Consider the following 20,675-nt stretch of genomic DNA (forward strand, 5'->3'; position numbering starts at 1 on the left):
ACGTCGTGTGTATTATCGAAAGCAAATGTATCATCTAATTGTGTCAATTTTAGGATATTGGTTCAGGAATAAGGATGGCACATATTATGGTGATTTCGGATGGTTGTGTTCTGTTTGCATAAACCAGTGCGCTTTACTCTGGCAGTAGAACTGATCTCTCAAAGATAATACATAAACAACCCAGAAAGTAAATCAAAACGTATCAGATGTCGTTGCTAGTTAAGCGATGTCATTACATTGCCACTAACTTTTATTCAATATAATCGCAACATTTGGAAAGGAACATGACTAGTCAGCATACTGATGTATTTTTTTAATATATTTCATTGCATAATTTCATAGTATTCTCAGTGCTATTATTACTGATAACATTTTAAAAGACAAGTTTGGAATCCAATGCAATTATCGAAAACTATTTGAAAAAGTATCAAATGCCATCGAGTTCTCTTTGTTGGCTGTCCCACTGGTAAAATGGTTCACCGTTGTTTAGTATTTTGCCCATAATATAGTATTGCCTTGGAAGGCTTATTAGTGTCTCTTTCCTTCACTTCGATCTTTCAAATACGCAAACTTCCACTATAGCTTCGATATGTACTTCCTTATTTAATATATGTTATTATATCGCCAACCGTTTCCTGTTCTTGTGACCTTGAAGACTTCAAATCCACTACTTTGATCATTGACTTGGCTGTATTTTCATTGTTGTTGTTGTTATTCCGCAATCAGAACCGTGAAGATTCTTCCAGAAGATACCGCGGTAATCGTTGGACGAGTAATCCCCATTCAGATTGGAGTAGCCGCAGGAATAGAAATTTGTCTCATAAACCGGATTTTTGTTTCGGCAGCATCTATCATTATTATAACCACTACAGCCATCGCAATTATAACATTTATGATGAGGATAATAATAATAACAGTAATAATAATAATAATAACAATAACAGTCAGAGTAATCGTAGCCACCTGTAGCTACGCGGTCGCTGAATGAGTAGCAGTTGCTGGTAGAGCCCGTGCTACTATCGTCTGGATACCACCAGCCACCTCGGTGTTTTTCTGCACAGTCGAAGGTACTCGATCCATCATTGTCTTCATTGTGCGTACTAAATCGATATCCTGAATTTGCTCCCATAGCATTGTTACCTGGACGGAAATTAGCGAATAATTAATGAAGGTGTTTTCTTGTAAAATATGAAGTTGTTACCTTTTATTATAAATGGACATTATTATGTCACTTTGGAGTCGTTTGCTGTAGTTGTCGGGTATATTTGCGTTTGTTGTTTGTTCGTTTAAGTTTGAGCTTACGTAATATTTTTGTGCTGTAGTCACGTTTGCGGATTTTACTGGAGCGGTTTCAATTCTGCCAATTCGTCTGGGACCTAATTTGCGAACATCGTGAAGTATTACAATATATTTCTTTATGTATATATTGTATTCATATTAATATTTCTCTTTCTTCGACAAATATTAATTAATAATATAGTACTGAGTGTCAGATTTACAGAAATGTAAACGGTGCATTTGTTGAAGTATTCACTTTCGGCATTTTGTAAAATATATAGTTTTGACTGTTTAATATATGCTAGTTGTTCAAATAAGTGTGAGAGAAATAAAGTGTTTGATTGTATCATTCATGTAATCATCTTCTCTCGTGATAACGTCTTATATTTCATACTGACGGATTACTTTAATTTGATATCAACAAACTAATAGTTTACCATATGATTATACATTTCTAACGACAAGAAATACGGCAAGTAATGCTCTTTAAGAATGTAACACATACAGTTCGTCTCGACTGATCTCTTAAAAAAATGTCCGAATCATTTGATACTTTTGTTGTTATTATTGTAATATAATTGGCCTCTCAATCACTGTAATGAACAAATATTGCATGGTCAAATGAAACTTAATTTTCTTTTCTTTGGAAATGATAAAGTCGTTCTTTAAGAAATTAATTTAATTCACTCTTTAATAACATATTTCAATCACAAAGTAAGCTGAAAAGCTGCAGCAGTTTTTAGGTTTCCAGACTGGTTATAATTCCTTAATGTTTTAAGCTTGACATTTGCGAGCAAGCAGACGGTACTAACTATATAAAAGTGGTTGATATGATATATTATGTGTGATGTTACAACAATATATCATTTTACCAACACGTGCTAAAATGCAAGGCAATTGTTTAATGAGCAATGCGCACGGGACTCAAAGCTCGACGTCTAATACAGTTCTACATCAGTATCTACACTAGATGTATAACACGACCTGAGTATATGTACGAGTACAAATCCAAGAGTGTGATTACGACTACAGGTAGTTATGCTAGAATGATATAACGTAATAACTACAAGTATGCGTGTGATTGACATTTAGCACAATACATACCAGCATTTCCATTGTAGCCACCCAATGACAGTCGGTATTTGTCTCTCTCATTACTGATTCTGAAAGATGAATAACGGGTGTGGTATGGTGCTCCTTCCCTGTTTGTCTTTTCTATTAGAAGTTGGTAGGTTTTTTGATTTGTCAATTTGTATATTTTATCGTTGCCAATCCAATGATTTCCTGTTGGATTTCCAAACCCGTTTTTGTACTCATTCCAGTTTCGATAAAAGCTGACGGAACTATTTGTACGTCGTTGCAAAATCTACAAAGAGAATCAATTAGTGTATAGATGGCAAGTAAGTAATGTATAAAATATCTCATTGTACTACAATAAGTAAGATAAATTAATTGGTGAAGGTCAATAATCCGATTTGTTATGAACTGATAGGAAGATGGATCAATTTAATTAAATAATTGAATGATTTACTTCCAATGTTAGTGAACGAAGTCCTGTCTTATGAGAAAACACAAGTTTAACATGGGAAAGCTTTTGTTTGTCAATGGCTAAAACTTACTGTCCATCCCCCACTAGACATTTCACAAAAAACTTCAAACCCGGATCTTCCAGCGGGATAAATGGTATATTTTCCGTCATTTCTTCTACCCGCTGTGTAAAGATCATAACAATCTCTCGGTCCACTGCGGGTACATGTAACACCATCACCTGCAAACCATTCGATACAGTAACATCTACGGATATCATTCCGCTCCTCACAGGTTGCGTCTGCACTGCAACTGTACCTCTCACGTGTGAGTAAGTTACTGTTGCAAGTTTGTCGTGATGAACAGTCAGAATTAATGTATGATTCACCTTCCTGGAAAGATAAATGTATGACGTCATATTCCAAAGATAGTAAAATATGTGTTATTTGTTACATTTTTAGCGACTTTTGATGACACACTGGATTAACACTAATATACGGTCATGAGCGTTTTAAATATATTAGGTAACGTTAATCGTTCTGGGTGTATCATAATTGCGTTGCTATGCTTTGTATTTTCGCTAGGTACAAATGAATACAGGCAGAGCATTTAAAATACCCTAAAGAATCGTACTGACCCCTATTACACTTCCTTTGGCAGCAACGAAGCAGTTGTGAGTGCACGTCACTCCGTCTCCTTGGTAGTTTTGATTGCAATAACATTCACGGACACCGCTCCTCTCATCACAGGTTGCGTGTTCACTACACTGGTAACTCTCATCTACAAGCGTGTTGTTCCTACAAGTTGATCTCCGTGTACAACTCGAATTGACGTAAGACTCGCCTTCCTAATTTAAGATATTCAGCGAAAAAGAACCGAATGAATGAAATATTGCCAATGCAAATTTCCCCTCGACTTTTCTTGCAAAGGGTATGAACTTTAAGAAAGTTTTATGAGGTTTTTACACTGGTAACTCGCCTCTATAACCTGGTTGTTCCTACAAGTTGATCTTTGTGTACATCTTGAATTTCAACAGCGTGTGGTCAATACAAACTTCCTATCGATTGATCTAGGCAAGGATATGAACCTTTAAGAAATTTAAATGCGGTCGTTGAAGCCAACTCGGATGACGCAGGCTTTTCGGGTTCGCCATAAAAAGGTAGCTATCAAACAATAAATGAAGAGGAAAGCATTTAAAATGCCCCGAAAAACCGTACTGACCCTTAATACACCTCCTTTGTCAGCAACGAAGCAGTTGCATTGGTTCAGAGGGATACATCGCTCTTGCTGTATTAGATAATCACCGACACAAACACATTGCTCTGTTTCTGGGTGAGATTTAGCCGAAATGCAAGAGTCAGGGTCATCACAAGTCCTCTCACAGGTCTCATTGCTAAATATCTCATTAGCTGGACACCATTCAGGGATTATTCCTAGAGGACAGGAAATAATAAAATGTAAATGATATGAACCTGATAGAGAAACGAAGAATATGACGTGAGAAAGAATAGGTTTGTCATTCTGCCCTCTCAAGTCATTCTTATCTGAAGGTTAAAGGAAAAAACACACAATCAGAAACAGTTCGAATATATACAGAACAATTTAAATCAGGTAGTGGCTGTTCCTTATTCAACTTTATGTTAATATTTATTCAACATTACGAGATAATACTCCGTAATTCATTGCACAACTGGTCTGAAACCATATAGTCATAGCTTACTTCTGTTTCAGAGTTTCCTCGGAGTTACTATACTACTTTTTGACAACAATGATTACTAATTACAACGTTGGTTGTTTTAATCAAACTGGGAGACGGACCTGTTAAAGTGTGAACATTCTGTTGTACACATGTTAGATACGGTTCCTTGTTCAGAACCAAGGTTAGTGTTGAGTACAGTATTGTAGTAAGTGCGTAATCACAATTCAGCTAATGGAGGCATTTTCGAAATCTAGTATAGATAATAATGCAATATTAATATTTCAACATATCATATATATCATATCATGTTGGAACCGCTTCTATATGTATTTTAGCACAGTTGTACTCGCTGGTATACTCTATGTATACTCTTACTATATGTATTGTAGCAGTTTATTCAAGCTAAGAAAAATTTTGCCATGTCAATTTTACTTCCAAAAGATCAATTCGATCTCAGAATAAACCTTTCAGTTTATGTACGTTTACTTTCGACATTTAATAAACAAATACGAGTTATTTTGGCTTTATGTTTAATAAGAATGTAAAAGACACTTACCATCTGATATTTCGAATGTACCTAAACTAGATATATGATAATCCCCCATTCATCTGAGATACGAAACTCGTCGTATGTTACATAGTAAGTATCTCCAGCAACGTTCTCAAAATCCATTCGCAGTTGGTACCGCTTTTGATTTGTTAAGAAGGCAATTTTCTCATTTCCAATCCAAAACTCACTCCCTAGAAAGCCAAAGCCATTTCTGAAATCTTTCCAACTTCTATTGAAATTGACGGAATCTGATCTTCGGCGCTGTAATACCTACGACGAATACCAAAGAAGTTAAGCGTTAACTAGGACGTTATTAAATATTAATTATTCGTTCCCTACCGCAATGGGATATGTTGCTAACATTTCTAACAGAAATTAGAACTTATATATATATATATATAACTTCAATTTGTAATGTAGGCTAAAAGGTTTACAGTTTTTAGATGAACTACACTGGACTTAATTTCAAAATGTATAAAAATAATTGATTCAAATTTTGCTCCGATAAAAAGATTCAAGTTGAAAAAAAGGATGTTTTTACATCACTATGTATTGCTGTAGGCAAAATTGAAGTAAATTTGTTTAAAACTGGTTAAAGTTGAACAGAGGACATCAAGTTATCAACTATGGCATACCGTCCATCCACCAGTATCAAGATCATTATAACAGTAAGCCTCAAACGGTTCCGGATAGCCATCTGGTTTAATAAGGTACACTCCAGATGTATTGTGGGTAGAGGAACATGCATTCGATACTTCTCTGCAATCTCTCGGATACTCAGGTTGTTGAAAAACAAAGTATGTAAAACCTGGATGAAAGGTAAAACAAAGTAAACATTTTATCGCGATTGAAACATTTCAGTTAACGAAAATAGCATTCTGAGCCAATTGTAATAAACATGGCTTTGTTACAATGAGAGTTAAGATAATAGATTAGCCTTTATGCCAATTATTACTCAACTACCGTATAGAGGAAGATATCGCGACTAATATTAAATTTAATAAGGTAATCGTGGTTGGATTCTCAGATGTAACTGTTTTGAAACAATTACGTTAACATAAAATTCAAAGGCCATTTGAATCAAATGTTTTTGTAGTTATCAGTAGTTAAAGACTAATGAAAACAGTCAAATTCCATTTAACGTACATGAAAAAATATCGATGTAGCACGTTGGACATGAAAAGATCGAAAATATACGACTCAGAGGAAATCAATTTCATAATAGATGTTCGGAAATGGTGACATGATTGGGAAAAAAAAACGTTTAGAGCGACCACTAAAGAACCAACATTTCCAGCCATTCAAGTTGGTCAACTGAGGTGTTAACATTTATAATACATAAGTGATATAGCTTACTGAGGTTACTTCTTATCATAAGGTCAATCATATAACATAACAACTACACCTACCTGAAGATCTTCTGTCGGCACCGACGATTCCCTGTGTAATAAAATACTTTTAATGAATACATTACAAGACATACAGATTGATGCAGTCAACACTAAGCAGGATCAGATTAAAGCTAATGTCTTATAAAAACAGTTCGAGGGAAAGAAAGAACAATTCGCAAACTGGTTCAAAACATGTGAGGTTAAAACAAGTTAAGTCGACATAAACTTTGATAAATTCTCCGGATCACCACTTGTATTGATGTTTTATCATTGTCTACATTCCATAGCTGATTTACAGGTCAATGATCACTTACAGGATACAACTTTCTTCCAGGAAACTTTAGATTAATGGCATTTTTCCGGTGTAACAGCTATCCTGGTACATGATACGTAAGTTCACGTAAAGAACAAAGGCAATAGCTGACTGCTTCCTTAGACAGCTTTGTTGCTTAATGCAGACAGATGTTCTTTGTTCAATTTATATTTTGACGTAAGAAGATTACAGACAAATGTTGTAACGCATTTGTGTTTATCAGTCCTTAATAACACTTAGGGATCATTTAAATCGTCCTAGCTATTCTAAGATTACCGTGTCTTGATACTTACCGTGCACAACGAAACTCTGAGATTTGAAAGGGGTCATTTTACTTATAAGGTAAGTTCATGCGTTTATCAGAACGAAAACGAAAACATATTCTTTGATTGTCTAATTTCGTGTGTGTTTTTGTCGCTTCTGTTACTGTTACTTGTCATTTAGCCTTTGAAGAAGATCCTGCTAGGATCGAATCCTCAGGCCAGCTTACTTTTACACATTGTCTAATTTCTGTAGACACTTATTTACTTCCATCAGCCGGCTATACTAACAACTAAGTCTAGCCAAAATTAGCAAGTGCTTCGTGTTTGAAATATTTCGTAAACCAATCGGCAACAAAATGTGATACGCAAACTTGATTCTCAAAATACAATCTTTTCATCAGTCAATGATGTTTTCACAAACGGCATCCATGATACTCTTTCCAGCTTCTGCAATGTACACAATTTTTGGAATGATTTAGAAGAGCGGTTTCCACGTGTTAAAACATTTATTCTCAGCGGAGGACTGATAGGCTACTATTGTAGGTATAAACATATAATCACATACGTTAAGTTACTATCCTGAATATAAAATTGTATAATACATCAGCCAGACTGGTGACATTTTCTTTAATGCGCGACAAAGACTGATGAGTTTTTAACGGTAACTGACTGGTCTGTTTAGATCGGTTAATATTTTTCAGAACTTGCGTCATGCTTGTTTGACCAGCTGTTCAGCATATTGGCCACTTGCTATTAATCGAAACTGGCTTTTTGTGGGGAAAAAAGTTAAATGTTAGTTTGCCGTTATCTTCAATGAGGCTAGCTTTTACCGATACTAATATGCCGCCGATATTGCAAATATCAATAAACACATAGAGAGTTATATTACAACTTTCTTCCGGGAAGACTTAGATTATTGAAATTGTCCCGTTTTACAGCTACTCTGGCACATGATATGTAAGCTAACATGAAAGAACAAAGGCAAACATGACCAAAATGAACTCTAAGTGAAAGGTTCCATTTACTTGTAAGGTAAGTTTTTAGCCATAGACTTTTATATCTTACTAATTAGAAGCATGAAGCGTAATTAATAAATGACGGGATTGTAAGGATCAGTATTTAATTTTAAGCTATAAGGTGTGACGTAGTGAGAACACAGCAACCAATAAGTTGAAGAGAGTTTTTGTCTTAATGGTTTTGTCAGTTTCTTTAAAAATCCACAGCATTAAAAGTAAACCTATAATACAATACACCAGTCCGTTATGAAATAGAGAATTTAAGATATCCTTGCTGAACGTTAATTCTAGAAAGCTACATGATATAGAGGGAAATTTATTTTCTATAACATGACAATGATGACAATTGCAAGAAATATAGAATTTCACCAGAAAAAATGTGAAAGGGGGAACTTTCCAGAGAAATTTATAATGTGTTTTTTTTTTCTTTCAGACAAGTCCTTCAATGATTATAAATCCATAGAACCATAAGTAGTAAGAATTTTACAGGTAGTCGGCTTTAAATTTGTTACAGTAAGAATGGTCGATAGCAACTTAAACAATTACATTTTTTATCTTGTTTGGTATATTCTGAATACTGACATGTTTGAACAGACGAGTATATGGCAGTTCAAATTTCATGACATTACGATGTTATCTGTCAAGAAAAAACATATTGTATAGAATTTCCAACTCTCTGTATAAACAAGACAACACGCTTTAGTTATTCCCTGAAATGTTAAGAATTCTCTGATTTATTCGTCTTTATCAAATTCTTGATTTTTTGTCTGCACACTGGTCATCTTGTCAATATAGCCTTAAAACGTTCTACGGTTTACAGAAGAATATGATCCTTTGATACAAGGATATCAAACCACCTTTACCTTAAATCATGAAAATAAAATCAATAGAATCGAAATAATTACACAATGTAATTTGCTGTTGCCAACAAGGTAAAATACACAACATGGTATCATTTCTACAAAGATAATAACGCGGTCAAAGGCGATTGTTTTGGGATGTAGCCAAAGTTTTGTATCGTCGATAATGCTTTAAGGAAGCAATGACTTACACTGTATGAGACGTTACTGTTCTATTTGTATAAACCATTGTAGTTTATTGTCACCGTAAGTTGAGCGACACAAGTCGTATTTTTCTTGTATACATTACTCGTTCGAACGATAGCTACAAAATATCAAATGGAGGAATTTAATTAGATATCTTTAAACATATCAGTAAACCGAAAGTTTTTCAAGCGAATTATAACCATCCATGGAGAAGAGTTATGACAATGCTTTCTAGTTTTTGCAACGTGTTAGAAAAGAGACATTTAAATACAGTGTAATAGATTTGATATTGTTAAATTTGTAAGCGTTTATCATGTATGGGTTTTCTTAAATATAGGGAGAGTTTCCTTTTCTATACTGAATTATGTTATCTGTTACTTTAAAACGACAACGAAACGTTAAGGTTTGTACTACATCGACCAGCCACATGGTATCATGAAAGGAAGGTGCAAGTCGGTGGGAAGGAGGGAGGGATGGAGAACAGTGAATAGGAAGAGTGTGGGTGGGGATCGGTGACTACTCCCACCACATACATGCTATAGTTAGAGTACATTTTCAGTGGTCCCATTATAGGAAATCTGGCCATTCATGAGAATATCTTCGCGAAGGTTTTATATTTAATTCCGGTATTCAAATTGAGACTATTAAACGTTACCTAGTTTGTCAAATACAAGGAACTTTACATGATCGTCACGACTTTATGGAGTATCTTATGTGAAAATCAATGTAAATTACGGTATTTGTGATTAGATAATTTACAAATAAATTAGAGAAAAACTGTCTTTCTTTGAAGTATTTCCAGATTTTATGTATCACCTAATACTTTTTTTCACAATTGTATTTATATATATATATATATATACATTTATTTATATATATATATAAATATATATATATATATATATATATATATATATATATATATATATATATATAAAACACATAAAATATTTAATTGCTTTACACAATGACCTAAGCTGTAATAATCCAGATATAGACAAAATCATCACATTGGATTGTCATTAAAATGTTGGTGAATTAGATCATGTCAAAAGTAAGATTTCAATAAAAATTTAATATACGTTTTGTTGAAAATATTTTTATTTATACTCTGTTTTTTTCTGCTTCTATAGATTTATCCGAATTTAAAGTAAAAAAAAAGACAAAAAAAACTAAAGACAAAACAATAAAACATGCATTTAGGTATTCCTAATCAACATACCATTGTAATGAAAATTGAAAAGCATAATTATTTAAAGGCAAGCAACCAGAATGAGCATCAGGTTATTTTTAAAGTGTTAGAAATGTTCTCTGCATCTGCACTAAGTTATTCCGCTAGTTATATGACCTTTATTTTTATTTATTTATTAATGATAGGATAAAATAGAGGATTTGCCTTTTGCTTTTCTTCCAGAATATAGCTTATATTAAAAACTGCAATGTAACAAACTGATTTAATGCATGAGAACATACAATTCTTCAGTGAAATTGATTTATTTGATGAGGCATTTAAGTATTTTGGAAAAATTCTTTGTGTGACTAGTTGTCTGGACTCAAAGACCAAAGAAACATCTTACTACGATTTTATTTTGAGTATTATTTTATGAAAATAACTATTATTTTCCCTCAGATTTCACATCGGTCACAATTACAAAAGTAATGATTATTTTACATTATTCGAATGACTCGAAGAGGTATTTCAATTTATAAGATCTTATAGAACAACTTATACGTCTAGGTAACGTCTATGGCATTGGAAAGCGACTTGCAATCTTTTAAATCTTCTAGTTTATACAATTCAAAGATCATGTTCGTAAAAAAACAGTATCATTTTTAAACTGTTAAACAAGTCTCACACATTCGACAAACAATACTTTATAGGTGTTTCATTCTAACTCACGAGAATTAAAACAGAAATTTCAAAAAGTGCAATGTTCATGAAAGTGAGTTAAACATAAATTTATTTTGTTGTTTCTTGCATTAATTAATTGATAGAAATATTAGCATATTATGGGATGTGCACATTTTTTGTACTTTTTATTTTTAGGTAAGGATATATCAAAATATCTCAACTAACTCCATTCACTACTAAAATCTCATTTACTTTCTTTCAAGTTTCCCCTTATCTTGGTATAGTTATAGGACATTAAGTCTGAGTATAGAGGAGTTACCTCTAGTTAAGTGTTACTATACTTCTCGTTTTGACATTTTCATAGAGGAAATAACTGTGATCCTACTTGTGATATCAATCGTATTGAACTGTCACTTGGAAAGGCATGCGATAGGAGACATTCTTTACAACTTTATCATTTTAAATAAAATAAATGAAAATGTCTTACATTTTCTCTGCTCTTATATCCATGATCTATAAAAATTGCGGTTAAAACAATTGTTGTTATCAAATTAACTAAGCCGAGTGTCGTTATTATAATTACTTGTTAGTTGTAATTTAAATTAATGTTGTTAAACCTTGTTTCCTTGAAAATGTACATTTCCAAATTAGTGATCTTTATGTTTACGTTTTTTTTCCAAATGCATTTCAAAATATCTTAATGCCTTGTTGCAGACTGTTTTTCCAGCATTGCTACATAAATAATGATATATTTTAAAGTGACATCGATGAGCATGTGAAGGAAGTAAACATTTCAGTGCTCCCTGTTAAAATTTAAAGCTGCAAATTTCGCATCTGGATGATAGTTTGCAGAAATATTTTCAAGTTTAAAACTGAGCATTGTTTCCAATTTGATGAAATTGAATCGGACCTACCACCCTTTGAAGTATATATCTTATTTAAAGGATATACCTTATCATTATAGTTTTGTTTACAGTAGTTACCCAACTGTTGACTATTTGTATTTGAAGTAAACTGAAGCATCTTTCTGATTGGATTATGACATAGAAATATTTTGTTGTTAGATTAGTCAATGCAGATGTTGCTTTGATGGATTCATAATGATAACTTCGACGAATACAAGCACTAACGAGCCTGTTTGGAAATCATATCAAAATAACAGAGCTGACAAAGAAATTTGCCTTTAAACAAATGGGAATCAAGTTATTCGTTGTATTATAAACAAAAAACATTAGAAACACATAACCATACAAAACGTAGCGACTGTCGCTCTGTATCGATAGGGAATCCCATGTCTGGATATTTAACAAGAGGATACATTTTCACTTATGAATCTAGAAATAACTGGATTTTATAGTTTAGCTTGTAGTTATCGCTGAAATGATTGAATTTCAAAGTGTTAGTTATTGTGCTTGTAGCCAAAATTATGGAACATGAATTTATAAACTTGATTAATCTACTTGTTGATTAAGTTTAATAATTTTCAATAATTGATGAAATGAAGGAGTTTTGTAACGTGTTGATATGTACCTCAGAAAGGTGGGCTTGGCTATTAGAGGGTAACCTTGTGCACTGATGTGCTGTAAAGGATATGTGGAGAGCGATATACTCATAGTTTGAAAAGAGATTACTTTTTCCTGGCCATATCACGCAACTTGATTGACTTTTATTAGTTGGTGTGTAACAAAATTCGTTTAAGATTTATATATGAATGAGCTTTCTTTCTTAGTATTTTACATGTGAGCAAATATGAGAGAATACTTTATTTAGGCATAGAAAAACCAATTGATCTAATTTAGTTTTTTTTTCAGTATGTGTGGTTCAATTAAAGACGTGTTGTTATATGTCGAAACACTGTTGTTCTTTCGCAAGGTTAAAAATTCTAAGTATTTTAAATTGAAGGCCTTTAAAACTGAACTTCATCAGGTACTTTTATCGATGTTTTCCTATTTAATGGAAAAAGTTTTTACTTCAGTTTGTCACATCATTTAATATAAACAGAGTTAGCTCAGCAACACAACTTATATTATTTTAGAAACAGTCAGTAGATATTCAGTGGTAAAATATTAAAAAAAATTAAATAATAGGAAGACTTACCCTTTCTGTTCCAAACGAGTTGCAAATCGTCAAAACAGTCAAACAAACTTTGAAAAGCGTTTCCATAATTTCGGGTCTGTAGAAATGTCACGCGAAAATATAATCGATGAAGTGCAAGATGACAAATGGCACAGAGTCTCTATTTAGGGGTGATCAACTCCCTACTGAAATGACCGCAGTAGTGGTATGGATGTCCATTAAATCCATCATTTTATTTGAAATATGGTTTGGATTATAGGTACAGCTCATACGAGGAAATGCTGTACATTGGCCTGTGTGTTAATTAGGCTAGTGGTCATGCGCAATCTAACTTAATATTATTTGTAGCTATTTGCATCTTGAACTTTCACTCTATATATACAGTAAGCTTCAGTTGCATAATGTTGAATTGTCCTTGTTCCGATAAATATAGCATAAAACCTATTGTATACTAATTTACTATCGTGTCTCTAGTTCCAAGGACAGCAGTGATATTGCAATTTAATAACTCTTAATGTATTTGGTTTTTAACACGAGTATCGTGCTACGTTTTAATTTTATTACGTTCAGTGTGGTTTATGATCAAAGGTTTTGTAATTGTGCGTAGTTGTGATGTCAATTCTACCAAACCGATAAAAAGAGTATGAATGCTGATTTACTTGTTCTGGCTGATATCATCCATATGTTTAAGAACCCTTTATGAGTGATTATGTTAGCTAAGTTACTTTGCTTTTGGTTGGAAGGCAAAATTAAAGCAGTATCGAAAGGACAGGAAGTGATACTACTAACCAACACTTTATAACTTGCATGAACTAGTACAATACATATTATATACGGTGAAATGTACGGTATGATCTATTCTACACTATCAATATGTATGTACAAATATCTAATTAACACAGTTTGGAACAGTCGAAGTTTGTCAGTGGTATGCTATATGAACAATACTTCCTTGTTTTATGATGTCTACGTCACACCCTGTTTGCGGAATCGAGTATCCTCACATCTGATTGAATAAACATGTCAGCTGTTTCATTGGGCTTTCACTGAATTTTTATTATCTGTAAAAATTACATCCATACTGACTTTAAACAATAAAAAAAATCTTTGTCATTTATATTAGATATTGAATCCAAAGAGCTTGTTTTGACATTTAAAAATGTACACTGATATCAGATTACAAACCTCTCTTTTCATTAAAATATTATTTTAATTTGTAGCAAGAAAGGCTCCAGGGGCTTTAAAACAAGTCAAGAATGCAGAGGAGAGACGAGTGGTCGAGGAGAAGGCTAGGCGTGAGACCTTATTCGTTCCCACGGCAGCAAACCAAACGTAAACATTTTCTAAAAAAAAACATTCTAGTTCAGCTGAATTATTTCAGATGAGCTATAGCGATGCGCATGCTGCGAAAATACACTGCTTAACGATATTTGTTTTAAGGCCACTGCATATCTGGCTATATTACAAAATATGAAAGTTTATATTGTCCATTAGTTAAGTTCGTCAAATGTATTAAAGTCCAGACATTGAACAATAAACAAGAATCATCATACTGGAAAACTTGTAAAAGAGTACTATGTTTGTCTTTCTGATATATTATGTAAAAAGAACATGTAAAAGAATTAAAACAGGAAACAAAATCTGCTGATAATGATTCATATGATCAGGGGCGTAGCCTACATTTTTTTTGGCCAAGTTTTCCTTTTTTTAAAAACACCCATAATTCAAATCGATAAGCTTGCTGGACGAGTTTAAGAGTCTATAGACAGGAAAAACTATTGAAATGAACGTAGCAAGAATATGGCTAAATTAGGTGACCTATTCTCCTGTCATCTATGCTGTCATTTCTATCGCGTGCCGTTTCATTTAGCACTCTACCCGCCGAAAAAGACTAGGATCCGATCTTGTCAGTTGTTTAACATGTTTTTGTTTTTAACCCGTTTACGCAGATAATATTTCAGTGGAGAAAACACTTGAGAAATTTGCACCAGTTGGCAATCGTCGGATAGCTCTCGCCTTCTCTTATTAGGCTAACTTAAACATTTACTAGCTACAGCTGTATCATACATTTCTGGACTATCTTTGTATCTACAAGTATCAGAAGTTGAAAAGTAAGACTACTCTGTACATGTACCTTGCTAATTTTAATGCATTATGTAGTACTGAATTACGTACTATTTTAACTCGTTAGTTTTTTTGGCGGGGTTTAAAAGTGATATTGAATGAGGTGTCTCAAGTTAGCAAGAGGCCAGGGAACCAGAATGAACATTCGGGAAGGGCCGTTTCCGGCCATCTGGGGGGTTTGTAACACCAAAATTTTCTTGTACGCTCCGCGCCAACTGATGGTGGCGCTCCGCTCAGATAGTCGTGCCTACAACTTTGAAATTTCATATCAATCGCAAAATGTGTCCCCCCTTTCAAATTCCTGGCTACGTCGATGCGAAGTGCATATACTGTTGGTTCTTTGTTTTTGCAATGGGGCAAAGTTAGTTATTGCATACAATATGTTGGTGACAGTGTTTCCAAGCAAAACAGGAGATGGGAGGAAGGAAATGAAACCCGATGTGTCTGCTTTGTCTTACTTTTTTGCACAAACAAATGGATAAACGGCTCAAAAATATTGTCATTCAAAACAAATTTCTCAGCGTTGCTGATCTGGTTGGTTACTTGCTGGTAGCAAAGGATACTCAGACATGTTTTTGCGGGTGTGCGGGTGTAGGGGTGTCGGTGTGCGTGCTTCTCTGACAGTTGCGTGGGTCGGTGATATCTCAAAAACGGAGTGATGGATATTTGTCATACTTTCTATGTAGATGTACTATAGAAAGAAGTTGTGCTTCATATTTGTTGGCACTGACCTTTTGAATATTAATGAGGTAATGGGGTCAACCGTAAAAATCTTTACATTGCAATAACTCCGCAACCGTAAGTCGGACTGTAAACAAACTTGGGATATTGTTGATGGTTAATTCAGATGGAACATGAAGGCCCACATTTTTAAATTTCCACCTTTAATGCCTTTTGGGACACATTCTTTGGGTCTGATTTTTGGGCCCCAATATTTTTGGGACCATTAAGGCCCACATTTTCTTTACATTGCAATAACTCAGCAACCGTGAGTCCAATTGTAGCCAGACTGAGTTTACAGTTGTTGGTTAATGTAGCTGGTACATTTTGGCCCGGCAAAATCTCCGGGCCCGTTTTAGGCCGGATGGGCCCAAATTTTATTTTAACGTCAAATGCATTTTGGGTCACATTCTTTGGGCCCGATTACTTGTGGGACCATTTTGGCCCACATTTTGGAGGGTTCAGTTTTTTTGTGGGGGAAACTATATTTTGAGCCACTTTGAGCCAAATATTTTTGGGACCATTTAGGCGTAACATTTTATCAGGGCCCAATTTTTTGGGGAGGTGCCAAATTTTAAACTTGCAATAACTCCACAATCTTAAATCAGGTTGCATCTAAACTTGGAATACAGTTTTTCGTTGATAGCTGGTACATGTGGGCATAAATATTTTGCCATTGAATGATGACATACAACACATTAATATTCCACTTAGCAAGGAACCATAGCGCCTGTTGGGCTCTTGTTTAACAATCGTTCCTTATGCTGCGTATTGTAATAGTCCACGCAAAAAGAAAAAAAAAAGTGATATTGATATTTCAATAGCTATTCCGGTTTTTACTATATTCAATATTAATATGTACTAAATCTCCGAATGATCCATTGCTACATAAATGATGACTAGTTCCGCTCATTACGGGACTGAATGTTTCCGAACCAAATCATTTTCCTTTAACTTTATATAAACGAGAGAGCATTCTTGGATAACTTTCAATACCACTTGTGCTGGACAGCAACATGAAACGAATTGTAAAAATGTATGTATGTATGTATATGTGATCTTTCCGCAAGCAGGAACTCGCGAAAGAAGCCATGGAGGCTTATAGACTCGCAAGCTGACCGAAGCCAATCTCTCGGCACACATCCATTTAACGTCCATGTCGGGAAGTTGTTATTGAACAACACGATTGCCAGACGACACACAGTGTTGTCGGCGGGAATCGAACCGGGGATCTCATACTGGGAGACGCCGGCGTTAACCACTAGGCTATTCACTCCGCCGTTATGTTATTTGAAGTTTCAAGTTTGAAGTAAAATGTTTGAAGTTTGAAGTAAAATGTTATTTGAAGTTTCATGGTTTGCTCTTGAGTTTCGTGTTGTATCTGAGGAACTGACCTAATAGTTTGTGTGTTAGAATAAGTAGTCCCGCCGCTGCAATTAATGAGCCTCAATGGTCATTCCTCAAGTAAAAATGGTCCAGAAGTATAACATGGATAAATAGCAGTGATTCTTACGGTCATATCAAAATTAATTATTTGTTTGTTAGAATAAGTAGTCCAGCCGCTGTAATTAATGAGCCTCAAATGGTCATTCCTCAAGTAAAAATGGTCCAGAAGTACAACATGGATAAATAGCAGTGATTCTTACGGTCATATCAAAATTAAGTTTGTGCCTTTATTTCTCCTGAATGTTATCCGTTCGAAGAAAATTGTATTACTGTGTTACGTTAACACTGTCAATCGAATTATCGTCAAGTTACGCTGGCTCCTTTACTAAATCACAACAAACCTTTCCGCCATTTAGGTATGTTGTTCTTGTAATTTGCAAACTTTACGGTAGTTGACATTATAGTGTAGTGTTTGTGGGAACGATTAACGCAAGAAAAACAACATCCAGAATTGTACACTGCGTCTCTTTTGCCTTCTGATTATGAAGTAAATAAAAGTTATATGTAACATCAAGAAGTTAAATCTAATATCAAACGATTAACCAAACCGGAACGAAGGAGAAATTTAACAGACGCGAAATCAACGTATTGACACTACTGTTTAACTCTTTGCTTAGGCCTAAACTCGACGACGTACAATAAATTTGCCTTAACAAGCGTAAGGTCAATATTATCCTTAGATACTGCAAACTCTTCTATAGTCATCCGGTTCACGGGAAGTTGTTGACATGCTCACTTACAAAATGTCAAGAACTGTGTTCTAATTGTGACTTCAGGGACACGTTAGCGTAGACATCCATGGTAGTATTATAGTACGGATTTAGTATTAGCCTCAAACAAGCTATAGTCATAGGACGTACACACGTGCCTTCAGTAAATACATATGATTAGTGTGTATATTTCTATATCGAATACGTACGTTACCTTATATTCTACACGGGATAACAAGTTCATGGATAATGTTGTTGTTTTAAATACTGTCTACGCGTGCTGCACCAGGAGTTTTTGTATTGGAAAATTATGGAGGCCAGAAAACGACGGATATATTGGGACTGACTGCTATCCTGACTCAAGGTTAGTGCCCTTATAACAGATTCGCATATAAAAAACCTCCGGATTACGGTCCATCTGTAACAACATGTAATTTAAATAATTTCCCTATGTGATATTAGTATCCAAACTGACCCTGGGTTTCTGCTCTCCCTCAATGAAATATTAGTAGTTAGGGATAGGCGGTCTTAGGTGGTCACAGCGACCTATCCTAATTGTTACTGTTGTGGTGATCAATGAATTTTTTTCAGATGCCCCCATTTCAGACAAATCCCGTACTCTTCATTATTCGTAACTTCAGGTAGAATTAAAAGACAGGTTACGTACAGTTTAGGCAATACTTTATAAAAATAGAGATGGCGATTAAGATTTCAGTACTTTGGTTTCCATGACGAAGCTAAGCTGTTTTCAGCAGGAGTTCATCACCTTACTTTAAGTTGAGTTAGAGTTATTCACAATTGTTCTGGATAATTGTACTATTAACCGCTTCAATAAATGCATCTTGGTCAGTATAGTATATGTAGCTGTTTCGTTAAATCTAGACGTCAAAAACCGTGTTCTACCAAATGAAGTTTAATCAGGGAGTTATAACCTGAAGCTACTACGTACTTCGTCCAGACACTTTTCGTGTTTGTATTAAAGTGAGAGCGAAGTCACATATTCAAATCAAATATATAATACATCACGACAACACCACATCACCACAATATATAATACATTACCACCCTGGTGGAAATTCCAGTTGAACTTTTGAACTAGGTTCAACTGGAATTTTCTATACGTAAATTGGCCCAAATTTGAATTAGGTTGAACTGGGTGAACTGGGATTCCCAACTGGTTCAACTATGTTTTACTGGTCCAACTGGTTCAACTATGTTTAACTGGGTTCAACTGGTCCAAGTTCAACTATGTTTTACCCTGTCCAACTGGCTCAACTATGTTTACTGGGCCCAACTGGTTCAACTATTTTTACTGGGTCCAACTAGATCAACTATGTTTTACTGGGTCCAACTGGTTCAACTATGTTTTACTGGGTCCAACTGGTTCAACTTTGCTTTACCGGGTCAAACTATGTTATACTGGGTCAACTATGTTTTACTGGGTCAACTATGTTTTACTGGGATTCAACTGGGTCAAACTATGTTTTACTGGGTCAACTATGTTTTACTGGGTCAACTATGTTTTACTGGGATTCAACTGGGTCAACTATGTTTTGCTGGGTTAAACTGGGTGAACTATTTTTTTACTTCTTATATTTTTAAATAGTTTGAACTGGGATTCTCAACTGATGTTCTCTACACTTATATAACAACACACTATAAGAAGTTTTCATTTTTTAACAGTAGATCTCTACTGTATGTTAGGGTGTTAGCCACTGAAAATAAATGTTTGTTCTTGATCAGAGAACTCTGGGTTTGGTGTGATGACCTAACACAGAGCAAGACACATATAAAAATAAAGAAGTCAACTGGATTGGATCAAAGAAATTATAATTATGAATAACAAACAATGTACAGCTGATCTGGGCCAAGTAAAAAAATTAAATTAAATTAACTTACAGTCGTGAGGTGCGCACCCAAAATATAAAGAAATACACTTAATTAAAAAGTCTGTTCTGGTGAGTTGGCCTGCTGGTGACATCATGTATTTCACGACCTCAGACCTTCCACGACATCAGATATTCTACGACATCGGTATAGTTTAACCCAATAAATGGTATTATGAATGTCCGATCCCAGCAAAAAAGTATCCTTTAATTTATATGAAATAGTGTTCCAGGGTATCCTTTCAGTAAAATAATGTCAATATCCTTTGTAGTAAAATAATGTCCTTTATAAGTGATGGTGTCCTGGAATATATCCTTTATTGTAAAACAATATCCTTTATAGTTAATAGTATCCTTTATAATAAATAGTGTCTCAGGCTGGCAGTTGAATATCACAACTTCCATAAAATAATAAGGTCTATGTACAGTAACTTGAACTATGTAAATTAAGGTTTAAAACAAACTATCCAGCCATTAAACTATCTTTCTCTTCTTTTAAAACTGCCTTGTTCAGATACGCATAGCCAATTGCCAAATCCCTATACCCTGTACCCTAACAAAACTCCTTTGTTCCTAAAATATATAGGCACAGACCCCATTTCCTGTGAGGGTTAATTTCCAGGCAGAGCAAGATAGTTGCCTAGCAACCCAGAAGAGAGAAAGTTGTTAATCAACCTTTTTGCTGCCACAAGACAACATACAAATGTATAGCCTCTGTACAGTGAGCACTGCACAGCGCAGTAATAAACAAGTAAAACTATGTTAAAAAACAAAACTT

The 20,675-nt window shown here is 34.5% G+C and overlaps 1 protein-coding gene and 1 long non-coding RNA gene across 3 annotated transcripts in view; one reads left to right on the plus strand and one right to left on the minus strand.

Annotated features, from left to right (window-relative positions):
- Nucleotides 1-207: 207 nt before the first annotated feature.
- Nucleotides 208-20,675, minus strand: part of LOC139973409 (uncharacterized) — a 158,225-nt gene continuing 137,757 nt past the window's right edge. The window contains exons 1-6 of one of the 2 annotated variants that reach the window (XM_071980073.1): nt 5,061-5,117; nt 4,027-4,238; nt 3,443-3,652; nt 2,898-3,197; nt 2,383-2,644; nt 208-1,140 (exon numbers count right to left, since the gene is read on the minus strand). In XM_071980073.1, coding sequence (XP_071836174.1) covers nt 677-1,140; nt 2,383-2,644; nt 2,898-3,197; nt 3,443-3,652; nt 4,027-4,238; nt 5,061-5,109 — 1,497 coding nt within the window. In that variant the 5' untranslated portion in view covers nt 5,110-5,117 and the 3' untranslated portion in view covers nt 208-676. Of the gene's footprint in view, nt 1,141-2,382; nt 2,645-2,897; nt 3,198-3,442; nt 3,653-4,026; nt 4,239-5,060; nt 5,118-20,675 lie in introns of those variants that run through there. The other variant, XM_071980072.1, reaches the window with a different exon arrangement.
- Nucleotides 18,144-20,675, plus strand: part of LOC139973426 (uncharacterized) — a 33,938-nt gene continuing 31,406 nt past the window's right edge. Inside the window, exon 1 of the long non-coding RNA XR_011795210.1 lies at nt 18,144-18,375. This is a non-coding gene — a long non-coding RNA (uncharacterized lncRNA). The remainder of the gene's footprint in view (nt 18,376-20,675) is intronic.

This window comes from Apostichopus japonicus, chromosome 9 (assembly GCF_037975245.1).
Source record: "Apostichopus japonicus isolate 1M-3 chromosome 9, ASM3797524v1, whole genome shotgun sequence".
Taxonomy (NCBI): Eukaryota; Metazoa; Echinodermata; class Holothuroidea; order Aspidochirotida; family Stichopodidae; genus Apostichopus; species Apostichopus japonicus.